General features: G+C 38.9%; 2 protein-coding genes across 5 annotated transcripts in view; both read right to left on the reverse strand.

Annotated features, from left to right (window-relative positions):
- LOC123772404 (uncharacterized) overlaps window positions 1-9,228 on the reverse strand; it is a 104,478-nt gene extending 95,250 nt beyond the window's left edge. For 3 of the 4 annotated variants that reach the window (XR_006774647.2, XM_045765517.2, XM_045765516.2), the window contains exon 1: window positions 9,009-9,228. Coding sequence is in view for 2 of the 4 variants with exons in the window: in XM_045765517.2 (XP_045621473.2) it covers window positions 9,009-9,122 (114 nt within the window). In the remaining 2 variants the exon portion in view is untranslated. The remainder of the gene's footprint in view (window positions 1-9,008) is intronic. The other variant, XM_045765518.2, reaches the window with a different exon arrangement.
- An 8,321-nt stretch (window positions 9,229-17,549) lies between these two features.
- Window positions 17,550-20,424, reverse strand: part of LOC123772405 (tubulin alpha-1 chain) — a 30,145-nt gene continuing 27,270 nt past the window's right edge. Inside the window, exon 9 of the mRNA XM_045765519.2 lies at window positions 17,550-18,628. Within this exon, the coding sequence (XP_045621475.2) occupies window positions 18,516-18,628 (113 nt within the window). The 3' untranslated portion in view covers window positions 17,550-18,515. The remainder of the gene's footprint in view (window positions 18,629-20,424) is intronic.

Below are 20,424 nucleotides of genomic sequence, written 5' to 3' on the forward strand. Positions count from 1 at the left end.
TATATATATATATATATATATATATATATATATATATATATATATATTTAAATTAGAGTACCACCTCTGGCTGGAAGAAGGGGACCCTTAGCCTCGGAGGAAACCACACATAACGCATTAGGGGGAATGCGTGTGTATATATATATATATATATATATATATATATATATATATATATATATATATATATATATATATTACTCCTTCGAACCTTAACAAATGATAAAGAATAAAGATCTATTTAACGATCTGCATTCGTTGATGAAATACAGCAGGATTCGAACCCAGATAGCCTTAGTGTGGGTTCTCCATGCACCTTAGTGTGTCCGGTACTTTCACCACTAGGCCACTTCGACTGTTAAAGGAATTGAAAGTTGTAAGGCCCTTAACCCAATTCCCAACAGCACTCGGTGACCTTTTTGGGCAGAGATATTTCATCATATCACCTCACGTTCTTACGACTTCCAATTCTTTTAACAGTCGTTGTGACCTAGTGGTGAAAGTACAGGACACACTAAGGTGCATGGAGCCCCTGGCTGTCTGGGTTCGAATCCTTCTGTGGTGAAGAGTATATTGGGGAGTATAAAAACTTACGGGGCCGACTCCTGGTAAATATAAAAGAATACAGATCAACATGTGATAACACATCAAATATACAACACATCAACACACAGATCAAATATACAACACATCAACACACAGATCAAACATACAACACATCAACACACAGATCAAATATACAACACATCAACACACAGATCAAACATACAACACATCAACACACAGATCAAATATACAACACATCAACACACAGATCAAACATACAACACATCAACACACAGATCAAACATACAACACATCAACACACAGATCAAATATACAACACATCAACACACAGACCAAATATACAACACATCAACACACAGATCAAATATACAACACATCAACACACAGATCAAATATACAACACATCAACACACAGACCAAATATACAACACATCAACACACAGATCAAATATACAACACATCAACACACAGATCAAATATACAACACAGCAACACACAGACCAAACAAACGACAACACAGATTAACATATACCTACGACAACAGTCCAACATGCGACGATATAGTTGAACATGGGACACATACGGATCAACACACAGTAACACGCTACAACACTCATCAACAGGTCACAACACACTCCTCAACACGAAGTAACATACAAATCAACGTGGAGCAACATACATCAGCACACGACATCACACACATCAATACGAGACAAGACACATCACACCAACACTGGACTAGGGTGCAAGGCGTGTAGGACACACCAGACACGAAGCAAGGCGGGTTCCAACATGTTCGTCAATCAACCCTAGAGAATAATGATGGCGGCTTATGAGGCTGTGGCTGGCCAGATACGGCGGCGGCTTATGAGGCTGCGGCTGGCCAGATGCGGCAGCGGCTTATGAAGATGTGGCTGGCCAGATACGGCGGCGGCTTATGAGGCTGCGGCTGGCCAGATGCGGCAGCGGCTTATGAAGATGTGGCTGGCCAGATGCGGCGGCGGCTTAACCTGTCTACAGTCATTCAATTTCAAGAGGGACAAATAACAGTACAATTTCTATGTCAGCGGCGTCGCCGCCCTTCTGCCTTGTATTTCTCCATGACGAAGCTGTGGCTCGCGGCACAGTGAAGGGTTTGACAGTGCTGACCTACGACAAACTTTCCAAGCTTGGCATAGTCAGCCCATGCCAAGATAGATAGATAGACATTCAGTCTATCTGACTGTGTATATATCAGTTACCTGGAGTATACCTGGAGTGGGTTCTGGGAGTTCTTCTACTTACCAAGCCCAGCCTGTCCACTATCTGACCCTTCTTGCAGGAACGTGTCTATTTTGTTCTTGAACACGTCCACTTTTGTACCCGGCTATATTTCTTATGTTTGCTGGGGCAGTTTTGGTGTAGATTCTAAGTTTTGGTGTAGTGTCTAAGTCTAGGACTACTTCTTGCAGGGCTATGTGTTTCCATCATAGTCCTGAAGCCCCTGTTGTCCAACATTTGCAGCACATCTTGTTCAGCATTCTAATGCTTCGTCACGAGTGTCCATATAGAAGGCACTGTACATGACATTACTCATACTGTAATACAGTCTTCTGATAGCCCAACTACTTGGGCTGGATGGTAGAGCGACGGTCGCGCTTCATGCAGGTCGGCGTTCAATCCCCGACCGTCCAAATAGTTGGGAACCATTCCTTCACCCCGTTCCATCCCAGATCTTTATCCTGACCTCCTTCCCAGTGCTATATAGTTGTAATGGCTTGGTGCTTCTCGTCAAAGTTCCCTTCTCTTATGATAGAATGTCTTGTGTCATTTTCTTCGGTACTTCCTTACAGTGGGTAAAAAGTGTATCAAACACATTGCCACAGCTTTGTCCTCTGCTTTCAATTGCCCTGAGTGTCCGGAATAGGGTATTATGAACGGGAACCATCTTGCTTATCACAAGGAAACATGATTCATCTATCTTTAATGTCTTACGAGTCCCGAAATAAAATCGACAACGATGACACACATGTTAGGACATGAAGACAGTGTATGGATCTTGTACATCTCTTGAACCTTCCTTTCAAGCCACATGATGCAGAACTATAGACGCCACGAGAGACTTGCTGATTTCGAGGCTCTTCCTTTATAATACATGCAGCTTATGCAGGCGATGAGTCACAATAACGTAGCTGAAGTATGTTGACCAGACCACACACTAGAAGGTGAAGGGACGACCACGTTTCGGTCCGTCCTGGACCATGCAGCTTCCTTACAAGTTTCCCTTCTGGGTGAGTGTAAGAGTTGTCTTGTGTATGGCGCATCTCCGCGTTATTGATGTTAATTATTGCCAATATATTTTACTAATCCTTCTATTGGAATGGGTGAAAATAGCCACTAACATTGACAGTATTTTTAATATAAAATTAATTGTATTAAGTGATATACTGACAGAAATATAATTTATAATCCATCTCACAATATATGTTAAGTATAAGAAGCAACTAGAGGTAGTTATTTGATCAAGTACAATGACTTCCAGAGGCGGATGTGATATAATTATTTCTTACTCATTTTCTCTCTCATTCTCGGCCGCTTAATTCAAACCATCGTCCAAAATGATAATATATATAGCGACTTTAGGACACCATTAGAAAATGAGGAGTGATGCACGAAGAGCCCACATTGGCACTGGTGGCTGAATGAACAGCACTCTGGATACGTAATCCTGTGTTCCGGGGTTCGATTCCCGGCGCCGGCGGAAACAGATGGGCAGTTTCTTTCACCCTGATGCCCCTGTTACCTAGTAATAGGTACCTGGGAGTTAGACAGCTGTTACGGGCTGCTTCCTGGGTGTGTGTGTGTGTGTGTGTGAAAAAAAGTTAGTAGTTAGCAACAGTTGCCAGCTGAGAGGCGGGCCGAAAGAGCAGAGCTCAACCCCCGCAAGCACAACTAGGTGAATACATTCTGTACTATATAAAACAAGCCAAGCGTGAAAACAGGTACGCGCTAAAACAAACAAATATATAAACAAACACAACAGCAGCTCAGCCATCTTGCAGACCTTCTGGCATTCAGCAGATGGTTTCATACAGCATAACACTGAGGAGTCCCCACATTTCCAATCAATCAATATATATATATATATATATATATATATATATATATATATATATATATATATATATATATATATATATATATATATATATGAGAAAACTCAGTGCCAAATGCTTAATGCACAGACTACCCTATTCCAGTAGCTGAAGTTTATAACTAAACTTCAGCTACTTCTTATAAACTTATTAAAAATAAGTTATAGTCTGTGCATTAAGCATTTGGCACTGAATTTTCTCATATATATATATATATATATATATATATATATATATATATATATATATATATATATATATATATATATATATATATATATATTACAAAGACCTAACTAATATATTGTGATGAGTAGTTAATACAATTGTTTACAGGCCAGTATTCGCATCGTGAACCAGATCGGTAGTTGTAATATCAGATATATCAGTGTGTGGCCTACTGGTGCTACTGCTGGCAAGACAAATATACCTTTACTCTTGCAAATATATCACGAGTCTGCTTCAAGAGAGAACTTGGTAAACGCATCAAAATGAGACCTGGTCAACCAGGCTGTGATTCATACGTCTGGCTGCGAGTAGCCGCGTCCGACAGCCTGACTGATATGATCACTAACCAGGAGGGCTGGTTAGAGACCGGGCCGCTGGACGTTGATCCTTGGCATTACCACAAGGTAGGAAGGTAGCATGTAAATAGTAAAAATAATATTTATGCAAGTGAATTATTGTTTCTACTCATATGGCATTACCGCGCTAATTGCTTGGTAGTTTACTATTAGTTGAATTGGATAAAAATATGTTGTTCTTGATACATGAAGATACATAGGTTTTGTAACAAAAAAAAAAGAGTATGCGTACACAGGAATGCTTTACTAATAATAGCACATTATGAAGGTATAAAGTAATTAATTAATAGGGATACAGTAGAGAGTTAAATACATACTCGCTGAGCACACACACACACATACACATGGTGGGCCACTATGTCAAGACATCCTCCAGATACCATAGTACCCATAACTACTGTGCACACGATGAGTCGCAATAACGTGGCTGAAGATATGATGACAAAACCACACATCAGAAAATGAAGAAACGACAACATTTCACTCCATCCTGGACCCATTACCGGGTCGTGTAATTTGATAACACGACTTAATGAGCCAGGATGGACCGATAAGTCGTCGTTTCTTCATTTTCTGATGTGTGGTTTGGTCATTATAACCACTATGAATGTTGCACTCCAGAAGTTGGCCACGTTGTACTACAGCCTTTTAATTATGAAAAAATTTAAACAGTCTTACCACAAACCTAATCTAGCCTAGGTTTATAATAGGCATGCTTACGTGTACTCTACTATAGTACATATGTACTATACTAGGCCTAGAAAAGGTTTGGTTGTCTTCTTTCTCAGGCACTATAAAATTAATACTGGTACAAAATGTGTGTGTGTGTGTGTGTGTGTGTGTGTGTGTGTGTGTGTGTGTGTGTGTGTGTGTGTGTGTGTGTGTGTGTGTGTGTGTGTGTGTGTGTGCAACAATCAATGTTTTCCATATTCCACCCATAGTGGCTATAGGCGCTAGCTACATTTTGGAGGACGGGTTGAAAAATGTGGGCTGTGTAATTTCCTTTTCCCCACGCCCTTCATATCTCCTCATTCTTTTCATTCCTCTTCCTCCCAGAAGCAGGCAAAGACTAGGTGTGGCCGGAGAGTAAACATAACTGAAGCTCATTCTCAAAAGAAACTTTTCAAAGCTGTGTCAACACGTCCGTAGCGGTGAATGGTGCAAAACACAACATACACACACAAGACGTACACAGGCACAGATACACACAAGACGTACACAGGCACAGATACACACAAGACGTACACAAGCACTGACACACGCATACACACATGACGTACACAGACACAGATACATGCATACACACACCCACTTGCCTGCACCTCTCCATGCACACACGCGTCTAGATAATGGTCCAGTGTTACGTACAAGCCGTCATGTACCGCGCAGCAATGCAATAATTTAAAGCTTACGAAATCGCGCCCACGGGACTATGCGGTGCTCTGACTAACACACTTCTTGCTTATCAGTGCTCACCTATCAGTGACTACGGGGGTGTGAGATATTGCTCTTTATGTTCCGCCTCTTACCCTTTTGTATCTGGCTTACCTTTTATACCTATTGACGTTCATATTATGTGCCGTATCTCTTTTTGAAACCGAGAATGTAAGTTGCTTCGATAACCTTCTCTTTCATTGTATGCCACTTACTGATCTCGTACCACTTACTCGTACAGGGTACAAGACACTGACCACCAGTACAGGGTACGAGACATCTTACATCACTTACTCATGAGGGTTTCCAACTTTCACTGATGTCCTATGTTCTCTCAACTGAAAGAAACTGTCCTTGTCTACCTTGGCAGTCCTCTTCAGTATCTTGTATGTAGTGATCACATCTGTTCCTTCTGGGGGTTTGAAAATCAAGTTCCCTTTACACTGCCCACACAGTTTAGCCCTCCAAATTCTGGTACTAATCTTGCTGCAACATTTCCTTTTCAAATTGTTGTGCTTCGCAAAGTGCGGATTCATTGATAATGTTGTATACTCTTATTATTTGTCTCACATAGGGTGTGTATATTTTCTTGAATGAATCATTGATTAGATTTTAAATGATATTCTTGTGTACGCCATTCCATGTGCTGCTGACATTATCGTGTTTGTGTGTACCTCTGGTGTTAGTATAAGAAATATATTCCTTCCCAATCTTTTTCTCTCTATGACTCGAAAATAATCATGTAGAATCTACACCCTTTGTGGTGTATATTCCTTTTGGTCTCGTATCTCCCTGCTGCTCTAATTTCATTAACTTAGACGTGTTCAGGCTGAACTCTTTTAACAACATGTCTGCCCACTCTGGATTTTGTCAAGGTCTACCTGCAGCACTTAACAGTCATTTTTAGTTACATAATACTCTCATGAGCTTGGCGTCATCGGCAAACATATGTAAGAGCTCACTCCCTCGGGTAGCAAATGTCGTTTACATGGATTATGAAAAGCAATGATCCTAGGGCGAAGTCCTGCGGAACCCCACCTTCCACTCCCGTCCAGCTAGACACATCCTCTCTGACTGTGTCCCTTTGTCCCTTGTCTGTCATGGACTCCCTTACCCAGTCTAGTGTGTGTCACGCTATCGCAGCTTGTCTCTCCACCTCATACACTTGCCCGTTGTGAAGGACGGTATCAGAAGCTTTTTGAGTCGATATAGATACAGTCCACCCAACCTTCTTTCTCTTGATGTAACCTGGTAACCATGATGCAGAACTCCTGTGTTTCTCAGGCACGATTTTCCCCTCTGCTACTCTGTTAAAAAACTGGTTCATTCAAAAGGTTCCACTGCTCTGTTCCTGAAACCCTCTACAAAATAGGCTGTAATGCTATTTGGAACACAACGTGACCGCTGGAATCCTCTTCAACCCTAAAACCGTTTTAAATAATTTTTCGTCTAAAAGTTTAGATTACAGTATATTGTAATATTTATTTACAAGGAGGTACAATAGCTATGTGATACTGCATAAGATTGGTATTTTTACATTCTTGCAAAGCCACTAACACGCATAGAGTTTCGGACAAGTCCTTACTCTAACATATCAGGTAAGATTAAAAGGTACATTGTAGCAAAATTTATATCAACATATAACTACAATATAATGAAATGCCATGATAGATTATCATAATTATATTATTGACATGCATATGTGATAAGTACTTATTATATACGATATAGGTCTATACAAATTAATACAAATCTACAAAATATGTACATGCCGAGAATATATCACTCAGGATATATATTTGAAAATATTAAACATGTGCCAAGCATGTATCACACATGATGTACATTAAAAATACTATATGTATATGACGAAAACGTATCATATACGATATATAATACAATATCATTTCAAGGAGAGCCTGAAGCAAGGATGTTGCATGTTACGGTAAGAGGAGCACAGCGCATGCATACTAATGTGGGGCGTTGTGTGTGTGTGTGTGTGTGTGTGTGTGTGTGTGTGTGTGTGTGTGTGTGTGTGTGTGTGTGTGTGTGTGTGTGTGTGTGTGTGTGTGTGTGGCGCTGGCGGCGGCCTTGTCCCTTATAGCCCACATCTCTGGGTATTTAATCCCAGCCAACCTTCCTCACATTTCCAGTACTGTAGCAAGACGATGGTTAATGTACACAGAAATACAGCCCTTCACACTACGCTTAATTTATTATATATCAAAAGATAATTATTTTATTCAGTTAGAGTGGTCATGAGAGCACAGCTATTTGTAAACATTTATAGAGCGGTGTACCGTTGTCTGGGAGAGCAGGCCATAGACACATAGGTCCCCATAGTCATGGGCAAGGATGTGGTGCAGTTATTGGCCAGGCCCTAATTGTGCTTAACTTGGCCAAGCAGCGAGGACATCATCCATGCGCCACAACTACATTCATCTTCAATATCAGACTACTATCTTAGCATAAAAAACAGAGTTGTTTGTTATTCACGTGAAAATCACACACACAATTCTAGGCATTCCTACTTTAATATATATTTGAATCCAGTGTGGGAGATAATATATTACCATTAACAAAGAACAAATCAAACGCAGTGGCAGTTAGTGTGAGTGAAGATAAGAGCCGAGACACCTTAAGGAAGCTGAGGCCGGGGCCACGGGCAGGGAGGGGGACGAGGCCTACAGAGGCCCACCTGTCTACCTTACCTGGCCGGGACTCGCCCTGTGTCCCTCCCCAACCCTCACCTGTCCTCCTTCCTGTTCCCCTACTTGGCAACCCCCCCACCTCACAATTTCCCCCTCACCCCTACCAGGTCCCACTCATCTCCCCAACTCCTTCCCCATCTGGCATCATCCACCCCCCTCATCCCCCTTACCCATCTGGCCTCCCCTCCCCAACTGGCATAATCCCATCCCCCATCATCCCCCCTACCCACCAACATGGCCCCCCCTCATCTACCAAACCCACTCCCCCCTCTCCAGGACCCCCACCCCCTCACTACACACACTCCCCTCCGTGCATCAAGCCAGTGCTGGGAGACGAGGCCGTCCACAACTCATCTCTGCCACAAACTCTAAAAGTTTAACTTGACAAAAGTTCTTCCTTAATACCCTGCGAATCAAACTCGTTTTATTTCCACACACACGAGCAGGAACTTCACCGTCCTCGTCCGTTCTGGCTTCCCGAGTGCGGCCCAAGTGGCCGAGGAGATGACGACATGCAGGAAACGTTTAAAAGTAGCGAAGTAGATCAAGGTATGTGGGCAGACGCTGGGTATTCTCACCTGGAACTCCTGCTCATATTGACCATCTCCCTCGTTCCTCTTCCCTTCTAAACAATCCACGTGATTAATAAAATTCTGTAGTACAGTCCTTAGAGGCAATTTTCCTTCCCTCATCCCATGGTATGGGTTGGGGCTATAGAAGCTAACCCCTTCACTAGACACATTAAGTGGTCGTGCGCACACCCGCTCTTTTCACAAGTCACACACACACTGAGGTGCCGCGGGCTGTGGGCAGCCTCCGCGCCATCTACCGGCAAGAATGTTCCCCAGCCACACCGCAAAGAAAACGGTGCGAGGGTAGACTTAACATCACTTCGGAACCTTAACGCTATTGTCTTATTTAGAACTGAAAGTGAAAGTGATACATTTCAAGGACGAGGAGCACTGCAACGTATAGAAGCAAGTACCTGTATATCAGCCGGGCTCACATGATGTTTAACAGTTGTCGTAGCAATATACTTCAATTTACTTGACGACGTATCTATAGGTTGTCGGGGACTGCATATAGTTAATTATTAATACTCTACATGCAAATAAATGGGCTTATACTATTCGTGAGTATGGAAAGAAAGATTTGCCTCATGGGCCCCGCCTCCTAATCAGTCTAATGCTACTACTCCAAGACTTCAAATGTTTTAACATATCTACTTTCATAACGATCCGACGTCGCCTGCATCGCACCACTTGATTTATTTATTATTTTATATATATATATATATATATATATATATATATATATATATATATATATATATATATATATATATATATATATATAATATACAAGAAGTTACATTGGGTTTATGAGAATACATATTATGATGTGTTTACATTCTTGTAAAGCCACTAGTATGCACCGTGTACGTCTCCTTCACCGAGTACGTCTCCTCCACCGTGTACGTCTCCTCCACCGTGTACGTCTCCTCCGCCGTGTACGTCTCCTTCACCGTGTACGTCTACTACACCGTGTACGTCTCCACCGTGTACGTCTACTACACCGTGTACGTCTACTGCACCGTGCACGTCTAGTCCACCGTGTACGTCTCCTCCACCGTGTACGTCTCCTTCACCGTCTACGTCTACTACACCGTGTACGTCTACTACACCGTGTACGTCTACTGCACCGTGCACGTCTAGTCCACCGTGTACGTCTCCTCCACCGTGTACGTCTCCTTCACCGTGTACTGGTACTTCCCCTTCAAAATTGGTCATATCTCTAACTGTCTACGATATATGTAAAGAAATAAAATAGCTTTGTGTACCTTTTAAAATTTAGTGTAATGTGATATTTCGCACATATACCTCTCTCTTCCTCTGATGTCAAGTAATTAAGGTATTAAATTATAGCCTGTCATAAATAATTAGCTTTAATTAGTTATATTAATAATCAATTTTGGAACCATGAACATAATTAGCCTCATACACTCTCTTACAAAAGAAGGAACTCCAGTCTCTCAGCTGGGTGCCTGCTTTTGATAATTAATTGTAGCCTCGTCTGACAATCTTTGAACCATCTTATAATACTTTGTTGCGCTGTTCTAGGTTCGTATAATTACAGCCACTTCCACAGTGTTATATTGTATCTTCCAACTTTACATATACCGCTAGCAGTACCATATGGAGGCTTAGCTCTATCTCTGTGCTTAGATTGGTGTTAAACTTGGCATAATTGTTTTAATTAGTACAGTATTGTAAAAAAAAATTGAAACCGTGCAAGCCTTGAACTCTACGTGTAAATGATCAGAATACTGAACTGGCATATACTTTTAAATATTCAAGAATGAAAAACCTTTCATGTATGCCATAACTACACATTATAGTTGCCTTAGCAAAACACTCGAGAGAATGGTCCTAAACCGTCTCCTCCATAGAATAAGAAACATGCTATCCTCCAGATATATGGCTTCATGTTTGGAAGGAGTGTGCATCATTGCATCACCACCTTTCTTACCCTGAACACTGACAAGTCATCTACCACCTTCCTAGATCTCAAGTCTGCTGTTGATATTGCAAACCGACATATCATATTGAGTGACCTTGTGAAAATGAATATTGATGTATTGGCTTCTGTGTTGGATCAGGGGGGGTTACTTATCCAACAGGAAGTCATCTGTAGTGTTCCAGGGGCATAGGAGTGTAACAAGAGACTTCGAACTAGGCACCCCACAAGGAGGTGTTCCCAGTCCTACCTTATTTAATATTTTAACAAACTCGCTGTTAAACTCTGTGCCGAGAAAACCCCACGTGTACATCATTAGCTATGGTGATGATATAATTATACGTACCACTGGGTATGCTGATGATATAATGATACACACCACTGGGTATGCTGATGGTATAATGATACATACCACTGGGTATGCTGATGATATAATGATACATACCACTGGGTATGCTGATGATATAATGATACATACCACTGGGTATGCTGATAATATAATGATACATACCACTGGGTATGCTGATGATATAATGATACATACCACTGGGTATGCTGATAATATAATGATACATACCACTGGGTATGCTGATGATATAATGATACATACCACTGGGTATGCTGATGATATAATGATACATACCACTGGGTATGCTGATGATATAATGATACCATTGGGTATGCTAACACACAAGACACTCTTAACTCTGCACTTAGACTCATGTCAGGGACCTTGGTTTAGTCATCTCAGCAGAGAAAACAAAGACACTAAATCGGCCTCCACCCAGGCAGGGAGGAGCTGTTCGCAAGACGGAACTGTATAATGGTTCCCAGCTTAACTATGTAAACAGATTTAAATACCTTGGCCTTGAGGTCCCATTGTATGGTCCTGTTGTAATCAGACTCCGTCGTCAGTAATAAAGAGGCTCAGAGCTCTCAAGGTTGTTGCAGGATATCACTTAGGATATGTTGCCAATGTCAGAATTGTCAAAATGATGTACCCTGCATACATTAAATCTTTAGTGGATTGTGCTGCACCTCTACTTGCTCTGGTGCCTGAAAGAAAGCTAAGAGGGCTTGAAAAATTGCAAAACGAAGCCTTAAGGATTATCCCTGGTGTCCTTATACCACAAAGATACTTAATATGAGAAATGAGTTTAATATTCCGAGCGTCATATTGATGGTGTTCCTGAAGTAACTGTCTGAGTGGTATAAAAATGGTTAGGCTAGCTCATCCGAACCCTTGCACAGAAGACCTCTAGAATTTCTTTATTGAAAGTCCAATGCTATCCATTGTTCAAAATGGATAACTAGAACTGGAACTGAACTTAGAATGTATCAGATTTATAATTTGTGCCAGGAGAGACAACAACGGTACTTTTCTGCACTGTAGGAGATTACCCCCCTTTCTACCCAAGAAGCAAATTAGAGATCAGCTCAAGCTTCGTTTTGAGGCAAAGCTCAACGCCCTAAGTCATATTGATACTCTGTCCATAGGGGATATCTGATACACTCTTTCTCTAACCATATACACAGATGGTTCCCTACACCGCCCCACGGGTGCAGCTGGAAGTGCTGCTGTCCTGACAATGGATTACGGCCAATATTTTGAGTGTGTAATCCACATAAACAATTGAGCCTCTACTCTTCAGACTGAACTATTTGCATACTTCCTGCACTCAAATGTACACGTCTCCAAACTTGACACATTTTCTGCACCTACTTATTAACTTATAATATTCTTACGTATATTTATATAATCAAATTATTATTATTATTATTTTGAGTATCACAAACAATAAAGAAAAACAGATTTCTAATTAAAATACCATTGAAATTTAAGATTTATTTATATTTTGATCTTATAGAAAATCAGTACAGTATTACAGTTGGTCTTAATTGTTTATTCTGTGAACCTTCATTATCACTATAGCATCTCTGATATTGCTTTGGAACTGAATTATCCTCATATGATTTAAACTGCTTTGAGACACATTAAAGAAAAAATAGTGGATTCCCATTTCAATAGAACCTCAGACACAATGGAAAGATTCTAACCCAGAAATTTTAACGAAATTCGGAGAATCTGCATATGCAAATCCAATAAACATAAACAATTAATTTTGTTTATATAATATTTACACTTCCATTCAAATTAGGTATTAAAATACTGTACTATTTGTAAACACTTGTTTTTATCATTTGCCCTTGTAAAAAATACAAAATAAATAGCAAATATTAGATGCAACAGAAAATTAGATCTACCGATAGGGTCCAGGATGAAACGTTCTGGTCAAGGAAGAAATCCATTACAGTATACTTTACATCTAATGAGTGGAAATGTGATTTATATTACATTTGTTTGAGACATTCAAGACATACAAAAGTTATGTGCCTGAGTGAGATGGATGGATTTTGACAGTGATACACAGTACTATAGATGTCTTCAGTGGTATATATATTATTATCCATTACTAATGTTAGAGAAGTGTTTCATGTTTGGGCAGAAGAATTATTTACAAGCTTTCTTTGTGTGGGAAAATTACATTATGGTAGAGGAAGCAAAAACAAACAAAAACAGGGTATCAAGTAGGTACTGTATACTGAAACTGCTCCATGAACCAAACGCCAGAAAGTCCAGCCACTCTTATCACCTGCTGGGCTATCATTGTCCATATCCACCATAACTATCTTTGCAAATTTATTTTTATTTCCCGGCTAATGTTTCACTATCTCAGTCTTCTCGTAGTTAATTCTTGTAAGTGAAGTTAGCAACTAGTGGAACTCAGTATATCCCTTAAGTTTAAGTAAGTTTGGCTTCTGTTCCCCCAAAAAGTACCAATGATGCCATTATTAGTATAATATAATCATATTATAATATAATATTAATATATAATATTAATATATAAGCTTAATATAATCTACACAGCCCTTGACAAAAAAAAAAAAGAGTTCCCAATTGGCCTCTTCATTGACCTGAGAAAGGACTTTGATACTGTAAACCATAACTACCTCTTACTTAAACTTCACCACTATGGTATCCGAGGCCTTGCTATGGACTATATTCATTCCTATCTCAATGATAGACACCAATATGTAGCCATCAATAACATAACCTCCCCCACTCTACCATTAACAATAGGTGTGTCACAGGGCAGTATCTTAGGATCTCTCATATTTCTTATATACATCAAAGACTTGCCAAATGTTTCTAACATTCTTAAACCTATACTATTTGCTGACTGTACTACAGCACCTTCATCTATTCAGACCCCAACCCTCACACGCTAAATAATATTGTCAATAACGAATTTAAAAAGACCTCTTATGGATGTCAACCAATAAACTCACACTAAACATAGAAAAGACTTACTACATTTTATTTGATAGTAAATCATCAACTCAAATTCAACTTCAAATAGACAATGTTAACATTAGTCGCAAAAATGAGGGAATGTTCCTTGGCCTATTCATAGACAAGAGACTGAACTTCAGCATCCACATACAACAGACAGCCAAAAGTCTCAAAAACGGTCGGTATACTTTCTAATATCAGATATTATGTTCTCCACTCTCTCATTATACTACGCGCTAATCTATCCCTATCTTACACACGGTATCTGTGCATGGGTTCAGCCACTGCAAATTACCTCAAGCCCATCATCACTCAACAAAAATCTGCTATCACAACTATAACAAACTCTGTCTTCAGACAACACACAGCCCCTCTGTTTAAGTCCCTTAACATGGTAAACATACACACTCCACACATTTTCATGTGCTATTTACTAAATACCAATCTTATGTAATCTCACAAACCCATTGTACCTTCTTGTGAATAAATTATTAGTATATAAACAGGAAGATCTTTCACGTGGAGCCATGTTCTACATGAAGTGTTCTGGTACTCGTATAGTGAGAGTTTTAGGTATCTGGCTGACATCACATAATTGCTGAAGGAGACAATGAAATGATATTTACAAAATAAAGCAGTAAATTATGGCAACATGTAAAGAGCTTTCAGTCTCACACAAACCTCATACATCTATAAATAAAGCAGGCAGGATGATAATGCAGGAAAGTTAGACATATTATTAAGATGTGGTGGTGGAGGAAGATGGTGGTAGAGGAAGATGGTGGTAGAGGAAGATGGTGGTGGAAGAGATAGGTGGTGGTGGTGGAAGCAGGTGGTAGTGGTGTAGGAGGAGGAAGAGGGTGGTGGTGGTGGGAGGTTGTGGTGGTGGGAAAGGAGATAATTGTGTAAGTGTGAGAATATTTTAAAGATAAATATACACCAAGGCAGTACAGTAACTTTCATAAAAACATTAATTGAAATTGATGATTACAAGGTATATTTTGAGACAAATTATTACATCATTTACTCCAATATACAGGTATATTAAAATGAAGGTTCTGCAAGGTTTGGAGAGGCGAAAAGAGTTTATTACATAATTAGTCCAGCTAAGGCAATATTTAATTCATGTAAGTGGTTTAAGTGGATTTATGTGTTATTGATTGTCAATGAAGAAAAAGTATACAAAGTGACCAAGTAGAAGTACAGTAGTTAGATCAGAAAGGGATATTTCACAAGGAGCTTTTAATTAACGCAGATATAAAAATTACGATTTTTATACCTTGCTGCTTGTAACAAGAATCTTTAAAATTAAATATAAAACAATATAATATTTAAAATAATTACACAATTTATGTAGAGATTTCTGGACGGATCATATCACAGATATGTAAATTATGATTCCTTATGAAGTATGGCGACACTGATTAACAGCACTCTGCTTATGTAAACCTATGCAGCATATTAAAGCCTATCTGCCAAACAAGACATTAAGCATCTACAGTATATCATTAATCTGAAATTTATCGGATAGCTAAAATGAAATGAGGCTAATTTATATCGGGAAATAGACTTTTGGAATATAATGTGATATTTTTATATAAAAGTATTCTTTGTTTAGTGCTGCTTTGTGTATCAGTTACAAGTCATTTATTTACATTACTGGTAGAGCTTATTTTGAATGTTCCATAAACAGAATGACAGTTGTTTCATATTGCACCACAAAGTCAAGACTCGGCACTTACATACAAACATGATTTAAAGATCTCTGTACGCTTAATTTAATGTTATTTTAATATGACTTGCAGTTGACATGAAAAACAAGGCCACGTGTTGATAGTCACGTATATAACCAGGATATAATAAGAGCAAGTCAGTAAGATGTTGTAGAACAATGGGAACTATCTGGTTATTGTAAGCTGATGTAACAATGAGAATTTATGGCAAGCCCTGTAACAAAGTCTAAAATATGAATGTGAACAACCAGCCACTAACAGGCGAAAAGCTGCCGTACAAACACTATTCAGGTCATCCTCTCTTTCTCTTATCAACAAATATATAATCCATAACAACATAATTCATATTATAGATATATATATACATATTAAAAGAATAGGGGTGGTAAGAGTGTACCCCAATTCTTACCTCCTCTAAGATCATCAGGGCAAATGGGGAAACACTTGACAGGCCGCTGGCTTCCTATTTTCATCGAAGCCACTAATATTAGTGATAAAATAATTAACATATTCACTCAGGTAAAAAAAAAAAATATTTTGGGCAAGAGAATTGCTATATAAGAGATGAAACTTGTATTTCCTGGCAGAGATGTTTTGCGTTGCGGCACCAGACCACCAGGGCGGCGCTCCCGGCACACCATCACAGCTCTATGTCTTTCACTCATTGCAGATGGCTGACAGGTAGAGGCAAGTTGAACATTCCTGTCAAATTTCTAGGAGCATTTTTTTTTCAATTTAAATGATGAATGTGTCTTAAAGGTAACACAGTCGTTAAATAATGTATGACATATCAAGTGTGGGTTATTTATGCTGGGTACGGTGGTCAGAGGCTTCCTTCGTAACTGCCGACGTATCGTAAGCAATTTTTCGTAAGTTTTTTCGTAACAGACTGCTTGCTTTCAATATTTTATTATTAGTAACTACAATTTACTGTAATAATTTAGCTTCTTTTCAATATTCTATCATTAGTAACAATTTACTGTAAAAATTTGGCTTGTGTACAATATTATTAGTAGCATAATTTACTGTAATAATTTGACTTGTTAATATTATATTATCAGCAAGGATTTTTGTGCCTAGGGAACTTAACCAGTAAGCTCGTCGGGGTTCCTAGCCTACGGCACTTGCTCTCTCATCCATAATACGGCTGCATTAGACGCAGGACAATTTTTTAATACATTTAAAAATAAAAAAAAACACGTCTTATCCGCTGGCAACGTATACTGTACATTACTTATGAAAAGTAAAGCAATTAAATCATTTAATTACATCTGGAGGCCTGATAGCCGAGTGGACAGCGCTCGGGGTTCGTAGTCCTAATGGTCCAAATTCGATCCCCGACGGAGGCGGGAACAAATGGGCAGTTTTTTTCACCGTGATGCACCTGTTCACCTATTGGTAAGTAGGTACCTGGGATTTAGACAGCTGCTACGGGCTACTTCCTGGGAATGTGGGTTTGTGAAAATTAGGATTAACGACTTGCCTGAAAAGCTTTGAGTGCTAGTGGCTGTACAAGCATGTAAGAACTCTTGTATATATAAATAATAAAAAAAAAAATCACAGTACACCAGTAAATTACACAAATCTTAAAATAAATACTACAAACACATCTGAATACATTATCACTATTAACATCATCAGATTTTCTCAGTTTCATGAAATCTTTATGTTCTGTCGAGAATACTGTAATCTGTAAAATTTAAAAAATTTGAGTTCATGTATGTCTAGAAATTTATATTACATATACAATAATAATAATTACTATTTAACATATACATTGCAAAACAAATTTTCTTCAACATCATTCATACTTTTTACATCACATGAAAACCTACAATACTGTACGTATACCTGTACATATATACTTCTAGTGCATTTTTTCTAAATTTTAATTTTTTCCTTATCGTTTAAAATCGATACATAATAGGCATTTGTTAGATTATGTGAAAGGTATTTGCCCTCGTTAACTCCCATTATATATTTTTATATATAAATAAATTTAAAACATGTAGAGGAATGAATAGAAAATTGAGATTGCAAAGAGTTTTGCATAATGTGTCCAGGACCCACATCTAAAATTCCTCCTTCCTTACTGATCGATAACAGCCGAGTGTGAGGTTCTTTTCCTACACTGAAATTTATTACAGTACTTCACTGAGAAATAAGGCTAGATAAGCCTTGTCATAATCGTGCCCTTATTCCAAGCTGGTGAGTCCAGGACTGGCAGTTAGAGCTATTCATCAATTGAAGCTTCCTCTTATACTGTAGAAAGAAATCACCCCCTTTAGTCTGTGTTTTTAAAAGCATATACTGTAGTTACAGGATACTGGTAGATCTTTTCTTTTCAAAAATGTGAACTGAAAAGTTGTTAGTAATGACTTTAATGCAGAGAAATAAACATTGACTGCAGCCTTCCCTTTGCACAAGAGCTAGCAGCCTTGTTCGAAGACAATGGTTTTAAAACTTCAACCGTTATCAAGTTAGTAGTCATATCCCTCCACGTCTTCTTCTCCTTCAGAACCTGGATTTTCCTCAACCTCCTCGTAGTCCATCTCTAGAGCTGCCAAATCTTCTCGCGCCTCTGAAAACTCGCCTGTAAAGAATAAATAAAATAAATAATAAAAAAATTTCCATTGAGATTACAGGCAATGCAAAGATAAAAAATTATATACCTACTTTAAAACAAATTCCAAGTAGGTAATCTCAAACCAGGAAGAACCCTGGTTCTTGACACCCTTCACAAAAGGGCCCTGTGGAGCCACCCCTGCAATGCAGGGAAGCCACAGTAATCCAGGGCTACACCCCACATCCCCAAAGGCAATAGCAACCTCGAGAAACTGTACAAATATCAAAGGTAAATTCAAATAATCTATATACAGTACTGTAATATTAGTCACTGCTAGTCATTTGTGTGATACATTATCAATATCTTGTGAGGTCCATGAACACTACATCTACAGTATAGGAAGAGTTTTGTCTGTGTAGTTGGTTACCATTTTCAAAATGTTAGCATGTTCATCAGGTAGAATTTATTTTTGACAAAAACCATGATGTGATGCTTTTTACAAGATTTTGCACAGTTAGACGAGTTCCTTCCTTAGGATTCTATCCATGAGCATGCAGAGGAGTAAAGTTAGGTTGATTGGTGTGTAGTTTTCTGCTGCTCTTCTACCTTTCTTGAAAATAGGAGTGGTAATTGCATACATACAATATTTTCCAATCCTAGGGAACTTTTTTTGGTGTAGGGATTATTTGAACAGGATTTCTAGTTTCAGACAGTTCATTATCCAGTTCCTTTGTTATTTTTTACTAGATTTTGCCAACACCTAAAGCTTTTGAGTGTCCCGGTAGTACAGTCAGGTATATTATCGACTCACATTTCCTATCACGTTTTTTTTATTTATGTATACAGTATGAGCTCGTACGTTCTTGTAAAGTCACTAGCACTCGTAGCATTTCAAGCAGATCCTTAATCCAAATTTTTCCACAAAATGCGACCCATCAAATCGTTTAACAAGCAGGTACCCATTCACTGCTGGGTGAACAGAGGCTACAGTCATGGACTGGTGCCAGTCAATCCTTCCTGGCTAGGATACGAACCCACACCTAATGCCCCTGTTCACTATCAGGTGTTGTTTGAACACACCACTATCAGGTGTGTGTTCGTATCAGGTATTGATATGAACACCTATTGCCCCTGTTCACCTAGCAGTAAAAAGGTACGTATCCAGGAGTTAGTAAGCTTGTAGTTGGGTTGCATCCTGGGGCCAAGACAGTTCAACCTTGGGATGGACCTTGATATAAGCCTAATATGTATGTATACACACTCTGGCTGACTGTCCCCAAGCAAAATGAATTACAGTACAGTATTAGTAAGTACATATTAATTATTGTCAATGATCTTTATCATTTTGCACATATAGTACCTGTACTGGGAATATCCCTAACTCATTTTTATCTGCTTCAACTATTTGAATGGGTGTTTGGATGCTGTCTAATCTTTTCAGTACAAACACTGTTGTAAAATACAGTACAGTGTATATTTATTCAGTGTCGGCTACCTTTTTATCGTCAGATGGTCTCGTCTTTCACAAGGTCCTACTTTTCTCTTGGGTTTATTCACTGTTCATACATAAAAAGACTTGGTATCTTTATTTTTTAAGCAAGTTTTCTTTCATAGTTTCTTTTGGGTGATCTGATTTCCTGGATGGCTGCATTCAATGGTCTTTTGTAGGTCTCATAATCCATAAGATTCTTTATGTATTGATGCTTCTTCTATAGGTTGAGCTTAGTTTCAAAGTTTTCTGTACTGCTGTTGTCATCCATCTGGTCCAGTTCTATTTCCCTCTCTTTACACATACTCTTTTCAAAGTTTAGATATGACCTTTG

The sequence above is a fragment of the Procambarus clarkii genome, chromosome 17, assembly GCF_040958095.1.
Source record: "Procambarus clarkii isolate CNS0578487 chromosome 17, FALCON_Pclarkii_2.0, whole genome shotgun sequence".
NCBI lineage: Eukaryota > Metazoa > Arthropoda > Malacostraca > Decapoda > Cambaridae > Procambarus > Procambarus clarkii.